The sequence below is a fragment of the Zootermopsis nevadensis genome, unplaced genomic scaffold (genome assembly GCF_977971745.1).
Source record: "Zootermopsis nevadensis isolate Lab colony 2312 unplaced genomic scaffold, Znev_1.0 Znev_ptg000022l, whole genome shotgun sequence".
NCBI lineage: Eukaryota > Metazoa > Arthropoda > Insecta > Blattodea > Termopsidae > Zootermopsis > Zootermopsis nevadensis.
Window position 1 is genome coordinate 25,446,239 of NW_028259154.1, and position 7,839 is coordinate 25,454,077.

Consider the following 7,839-nt stretch of genomic DNA (forward strand, 5'->3'; position numbering starts at 1 on the left):
CTCGGACTGGGACCTGTTCATATACGTTCTTGGCAGATGATCCAGAAGTGGTTTGCCATTGCCTTCTTCTGTGTGTGAATGGAGTAATTGTTGGGATGCCACGGAGAAACCGGGGAAGAAGCCCCCGGAGGAAAACTCCGTGTTGCCTAGACCACGGCCTTGCCCAACACAAGTTATAAATTCGGGCACCGCCGGGAATCGAACCCGAGACCCCAGGATTACAAGGCCAGCGTGGCTCTGACACAACTATACGTAATATTTGATACTGCAAATCTCAAGTCTGCCAGCAGAGTGTGTTTATGGGTTTAGGTTAGAATCTCAGAACAAACATCGGTAATTTTCTTAAACGGTATTAATTAATTAATTAATTAATTAATCTTTGTAATGGAGCCCTGTGGATGGAGGCAGTATGTTTATTCGAAACATTGGTATCTACCCGCAGGTCCACACGGCGTTAAAACCCAGAAGAACAACACGGACAGGGCTGATTTACTTTGCTATTACAGAACCATAAAATACCACAGAATTTCCTGTTTTTCGATTATTACATACGACGCAGAATCGAGGAAAGTTTCTCTTTTAAACACGATTCTACCTTCGGTGTTGGAATTTTTTAGTCATCAGAGGATGAATTGCATGATCATTTTTTCCGTAATTAAACACTTTTTTTTGACAGATCCGACAGCTAGTCCTGGTGACCGTAAGTCAGCTGCCTTAATTTGCAACTGCGTTAATGGTTTGTGTCTGTCATTAGAAAACTTAGTCGGAAAAACGCGACCCACAAGAAGGTCCTTCCCAAACCAATTGCCAAATTATAGTTCTCTATGATTTAATATTTAGATTTTAAGATGGAAGACTTCAGTTTCTGAATTCGGCGTTTCTGAATGCAGTTTTTAATTTGTTGTAGTACAGTCGTTCACAGATATTTTGACTCTGCTACATTTTCAAATTTTATTATTATTTAGTGTTCTGTCTGACGACAGGTCCATTGCTCCGCCAGTTTTCCCTATTCTCAGCTTCTCGTTTTAAATCCTGAAACTTCATCTTCTTCCCAGTCCTCTCTTTCCTGTTTACCAGTAAACAGCTATTATTTCCGTATTCATAATTATCGTGGAAATGGAGTGCATTTTCTTTTGTGGTACGGATTAAATGTTTAAACTATTAGGACGAGCTTTGGATTGAAATACTTAGTGTTTACGTATTCCTTCTGCTTCTCCGCCATTAGGATCTGAAACCAGACGTCAGATCTCTGATATTAGAACCGAAACATTACCCGACTGACGGTCCGAGAGGATTTTATTGATTTCAGTTTCCGCGAAAGCTTAAAATCGCGTTGCGTCTTCACGTCAAACATAAAATTGTAAGGACAAAATACGAAATTAACTTTTATTTTTTTTGAGGTACTGTTGTGGGTGTTGCACATGGTATGTTGAGGTCTGTACAGTGTAAGCAATCGATAGCTCCAGCCTCCAGACCTCCGAGCTTTCATTGGTCGCGCCGTGCTGTGGAAATTTCCACTGAGAGAGTATGAAACCGGGTCAGGCACATGGCTTAATGCAGAAACCCCACCTGCATTACTGCAGTTCCCAACTCCCCTCCTTTTTGTTTCAGTGTAAATGAGAATTTAATTTAACTAATTCGCTTTACATTCTTGTCATTCAATTTCCGGGTTTTGTGTAGTCCTGATTCATGTCCGGATGACTGTCTTATGGGATACACGTTTCAGAGGTGCGCCCTGATGATGGAGGCAGTAAGATTCTCTGTAACATTTGTCAGGATGTACCGGACTACAAGGTGGTCGCCGCCCGTGAGAACATAAAACCTTGTATTCAGTCGTAATTCATTGTCATGTCCACAATACAGAACTTACGAGCGTGCAAAGGATTAATGCACGTGTTGCAAGAGGAGAACGTATCCGGTCTCATTATCCGTAACAGACGCAAAATCTCGGTATTCAGAGCGCGCAGGAGGAATTTAATCCTTTGTCGCAGAATCCAAATAATATTTAAACGTTCAGAAATTTCCCTCAAAGAAAACACGTGTCTCCATTACAGAGATCAGTTGGTTAATGCTTTTTTTTAAAAAAATAATGGCCTTGAGAATCGTAAGAAATTATAGAATCACCCTGTATAATTAAGACCGCGCTTGAAAGGGCACGTGACGTACCTTCTGTGGATGAAAATCTTTATAAACTCTTTTCGAATTGCTTTTAAGATCGACAGATTTTACTTTTAAATCCTGTGAAATTAAATAATTTTCCATCTTTTATTGAAATCGAATGTTCGTTAAAGTATCCATCACTAAATATATTCTGAGTCACACGAAACCAATATACATTCTCACATTCTGTATCTTTTGCTCTTTTCTCACACGTGGTATATTTTTTTTTGGGGGTGGGGGGTGTTTCCAGCTCAAGTTCTGCATCCTATTTTGTTTCTCACCCATGCGTGTAACTTGAATCCAAATCAAAATGTTCAAGGGAAAATGATTATGATTTATGTTATTTGATGTATAGCTAAAATGTAATGTGTTGTGTCCTCAAAATTATGAGAGGAGCTTGAGGGGGGAAAACGCAAAATTAAATTCTCAATGAATGACGAATCAGAGCTGCTTACTGCCAACATTACCATCATAAACATCCCGAATGACAGCCATCAACATGAGAAGCTTTGTTCTGGCCTGAGTTAAATTCTGTTATTTAAATGAAAGCATCAGCAAAGCTTAAGAGATTCCAGAACAAAAGATAAGAGCGTCTCACAGCAAAACCACGCCCACACTGCGTCATGTTCATTGATTATAACGCAAGTGCGTCACAGACTCTCTGGAAAATATCGCTCCTGGAACGGAAAACGAGAGGGCGATGCCTGCAGAGGTTTTAACCACCGAAACAGATTTGCTGTATTCGGCGGTGAGGGGGTTGGGGGTTGGGTAAACAAAGCACGAACTTGAACGAGTATTTGTAAACTAGGGGCCTGATTACCTGTTACAAAATGCCTGCAGAGTGTATTGGCGTCTCTCAGACCAGATGCGTGTTACATGACTGACCCCGAGACCTAGACGTAGAGGTTGTTTAACGACGTTATGTCAACAGCAGGTGAAATGAAAGCATGTTAAGGAAAATAAAGCGATTCGAAGTTGGCACGTTTCTAAAAAACCTTGGTTCTTATTCTATCAAGGTAGATGTGAATTTAATTTGATTGGCTCGGGCAATGACCCAATGACATTGTTTAGACACAGTGATAAGTGTACGGCTCCAGGACAAGGAATTTCTTTATCAACTGAGTGATATTGTTTGCTAAGGGCGCTGTAGTTAGTTCAGGACACTCTGAAATTTGTGACATCAGCTCCAATTTCAGTAGAGTACCATTTTATCAGATAAATTCTCTCTCAATATTATCTCATGACTCCATATTTCAAGTTGGCTCAGGGGATTTTTCTCCTTATATCAGTAAATTATTTGTTATTTTTCGTGGTGCTAGGATTATTTTGTTTTCGTTACTGAAAGCGTAGAAGTAATGATTATTCAGTATTAAGTTAATAGACGTTTTTAGTTTCTGCAGATAAAGTTCTTTGATAGAAATCGGAAGTTACGGAATCATTGTGTAAGGTGTGGATTGGATTCATATGGCTGAAGTTCGGAATCCGTGTCCGCCTCCTGTTAACGCGGTGTAAGCATTCAGTATTTGTAATAGCCGTAGAATTTATGGGTCGCTGAACTACTGTCAGCTGCAAAGAGAGAATCTGTTGCGTGGATTTAGTTCAGTGCGTGAAAACGTTCGGCACTTCCGCATAATGGCGATTCTGCAGTGAGCGGAGAAAACCGGCCCCGCAGGACGTGGTCTCTCAGGGCAATGCCTGCCGTTTTGTCGGAATGTCGATCTATTTATAGCTCAGAGAAAGTGCGTGATGATTCTCTAATTCACGGGCATCTCATTGTGTAATTCGCCGGAAGTGGCGATTATCTGGGTCCTCACGGTGTGTTTTCCATTGCGACATCACAATCTGATTCTAGTAACATTAGCATTTGCGGGCGGTCGGACATTAGGGTCAGAGGCGCCTGGTTAAGTGCGCAGGTTTTAAAAAAAGAGGGACTATTTTGTACTTTACAGAGGCAGAGACAAAGGGAGTTAATATTAAGCCTTCTGTTGTGTTGGTATAAAAACTCAATACTGCAGGCTTAACCCTATCCTTGTGGCATAACGAAAACTTACAACAATGGACTTCGTAGTTAAGAAATCTTAAATTTACCGACAATACACAACTTACAAAGAGATATTGAGTGAACTATTTCCTTTGTGGATGTGTGGTGAGTTATGTGGATGACGTATCCATGCTCCGACAATTGTATCTTTACAAAGTAACAATTGGGTGTAAAAAGATACGCGAAGGATTTGACCAATCGCGTTCTTATCAATAACTCGAATGAGTTAGTGGAATGTAGAACGAGGGAATATACTTCAGCAGACGGAAGGGTGACTCATTACTGCTGGAATCAAGGAGAACAGAGTTCAAGTCGTGGATAATCCCAGTACAAGAATGTAAGAGATGTCGTCACAATTATGACTTTACATGTTTCGTGTGATTATGAAACAGTACGGATCTGAGAACGGTGCTTTGGAGAATATTTGTACCTCAGTGGGGGGGGGGGGGTTACAACACGAGGCTGGAGAACAACATTATTACAGGGCGTTACGTAATTTCTACTCTGCACAAAATATTATTAGGATAATCAAACCAGGGATGGTGATGCGCGTACATGGGAGGATACTATTAAAAAATTGGCTCTAATTAGGATTTATGCTGCTCATGATGGGGGGCCAGTGGCGGATTTTTTTTGAAAATGTTAGCGAATTTTGGAAAAGACGGAAATTTCTCAGCTGCATGGGGATTGGGGAAAAAATTATGACGGCTTTAGAAGAACACCATGAATATTGGAGGTAAAACTCCAGCGATCTTAACCTCAGCAGTAACAGGCGAAGGCAGTGAACGGATTCCCCCATTTGGCAACATCAGAGGAAAGTTAAGTCATTATTTGTGCAATTTGTTGGGGGCTTTTCTGAAAATTTCGTGCTGGTTAAGGAAGTAGATTGCAGTACGAATGAGAACGCATTGTTTATCATCCAGTCATGTGGGCAATGATTTACTTCCTCGTTTGGAATGACGATGTTTGTGGAGACTTGGCAACCTTGAAAAAAAAACTTGTTCTCTGCAGGGGAAATGGCCGAAATCACATGAGTGATAACGTTTGTTTACTGTGGCCCTGCTTTGTACAGGTTGCTTACGTCTGCATACGCAACAGAATTTAATTTTTAGTCTCTCTCTCTCTCTCTCTCTCTCTCTTCCCTGTAAAATTCTGAATACGACGTTTTTGAAGTAGTTTTCGTCCCGATTACGACGAAATCATAATTTGGTCGATGATCATAGCCGTAGTTTTTTTCTCTCTCGTAATTTTAGACGTGAGCTTGTTCGGTGTACCCCGAACGTTTTGTACGAATCACTCTTTTAATCTCAAAAGTACTGCTTCATATCACACAATGTTGCAATGTTTAATAAAAAAATCCTCAACCCTGAAGACGGAAGCAGTCCATTTCGCCGAAACGTTAGGAATCTACAAAAATGCATTCTTATTTTACGTATCTCATTGGCCTTGGTGTTCTTTGCTGATACATTTACCAGGAATATCTTTTTTATTATTTGTCTAATTCATGTAGTTTAATTGAAACGAGTTTAAATACCTTCAATTCAAAAGTCTTTTATTAGTGCAGACGCACTTGAAGCACGAACTCTGGACATTGTTAGAGGATGTCTCGCAAAATAAATTGCATTAACCATACGATGTTTGAAACGGACACGCCAAGATTTCTAGATTAACTTAAAAGGGTTAAAAACATAACCTGTGCCGTGTATCAGAACATACCACGGAATTTTCTCGAACACCACAAAGGAAGGATGTGGGATCCTGAGGATATAAAAGGATTCAACAGTATGAGCACATCAAAGCCGTATTCTGGTGACGTTGGGAGTTTTTCAAATTATTCTTTTTAAAACGCTTATTCTATGCGGGAATACGTTTCTTCGAGACTGAAAGATGTGACCAGCATATATGGTCACCCCTTAAATTATATAGTTTTTACTTCACACTTCAATAACCCTCGCCACCGGAAATCGTACGGCCTTGGTGTACATTGAAAACAAGTAACAAAACGGTGTGTAGGTAGCATAATATGATATATTGTTTCAACTGATATGATGGCCAATTTATTACTACAAAATTAAATTTAAAAGAAAGATATTTTGATCGTATAACATATTGACCTGATCTTAAAGCGTAGAACTCTTAGCTGCTAGCTGAACGAGGTTGTCAGGAACATTTTTTTTTGAAAAGTCATCAGGTAGAAGAAGAGAGGTCTTTTCCATTTCATACACTGTTAACTTCATTTATATATCATACGTAATTCAAAAGTACTTCTACAGCAGAAAGAAAGTACGAACTTCGTGATACACAACACCACTACTGGAATGTCTCCGCTATGCTTGACGTCTATAGCTACGAACAGCAACAAAACCCAAGCAGAAATCACAGTCTGGCTTTCAGTTTATTCCTCGATGGCAAAGAAGGGCCAACTACAACTCAAAAACAGTTCGTCCTTATATGCACTGAAAGAATCTAAGTGCTTTAAATATATATATATATCTTATACATAATATATACCGCTATATACTGTATAATGATTATGAATAATTTACACACTTTCACCCGCGTCCCTCAACAATAGGCCTGCATCCAGCACTGACGTATATCAAAAGTACGTAGTCTTGTAATTATTTATTTATATATCACAGTTTCCATCTTGTTGTTACAGTCTGTAATACTGTCAACACTTGCTGTTGCCACCCCATACGAAGCCGGTACCGGGGTAGGACGACGCGGCACGCTGAGGGATCGTTGCCTCGCGGCTCCCGGATCGAGTCCTGGCGGGCACCACGATCGGAGTCGTAGTCGCCATTGTAACCCGGGAGCTGCTACGTCTCATGCATGATGGCGGTGGCTGGAGCGACTCGGAGTCCTCTTCAGCGAGTGTGCCTCAGGAGGACGCTCGCGTCTGATCTGACGTCTCGGAACCGTCAGGAATGGCGTCCTTGCCTCTCAAGGAACGCTTTAGTTTGTCGACCAGGCGGTTGTGGAACTTGTTGAGCGAGGACTGAGACCCGGACTTGGGCGGTGACGAGGAAGTTGACTTACTGGGCGACTGCAGGCTGGACTGGGAGGCACGTGAGGACGCCCTGGAGTACTGGCGAGATGACATCGCCATGGGGATTGATCGATGTGCCGGTGATCCCACAATGAATTCGCTGCCCGGAGAAGTCGACAGGCTAGGGCCTTCAGACTTGGAACACTCGGAGACTTTCCGACTCCTGCAAGACTGCGGGTTCGAACATTCGGAGCTACGCCTCGATCTGTTCGACTTGTAGATGTCCCAGTCGTTCTTCACTACAGGCATCATAAAAGCCATGGTTCACTGTTTTTCCGTTACAACTGCCAACAAAACAACTCACAGACAATCTGCTACTCAGTGCTACGAGGCGCCTTCCCCACCACCGTTTTATACATTCACCAGCGTAGAACTTGGAGCTAGGTCAAATGGATGAAATTCGGGACTCCTATTGGTCGACGGCTAAAGCGCGGCCCCTTACTTGTCAATGACGTCACAGCACAACGTAAAATTCACTATGTTTCCTATGATCCGTTGCGCAATAGGCGACAAGAGTGTACTCTGCCGACACGAGCATGTACTAGAATATGTGTAGGTGTACAGTTGTACTGCAACAAAACAAATC

General features: G+C 41.5%; 1 protein-coding gene across 1 annotated transcript; it reads right to left on the minus strand.

Moving 5' to 3' along the window:
* Positions 1-6,211: 6,211 nt before the first annotated feature.
* Positions 6,212-7,653, minus strand: LOC110839184 (uncharacterized). Its single transcript, XM_022083098.2, has one exon. It carries the CDS (start codon positions 7,512-7,514, stop codon positions 7,086-7,088), a length of 429 nt encoding a protein of 142 aa, XP_021938790.1. The 5' UTR covers positions 7,515-7,653; the 3' UTR covers positions 6,212-7,085.
* Positions 7,654-7,839: the final 186 nt, after the last annotated feature.

What these genes read in the sequence shown, in the direction of transcription:
- LOC110839184 (XM_022083098.2), bottom strand. Translation starts at nt 7,514, where the DNA reads ATGGCTTTTATGATGCCTGTAGTGAAGAACGACTGGGACATCTACAAG.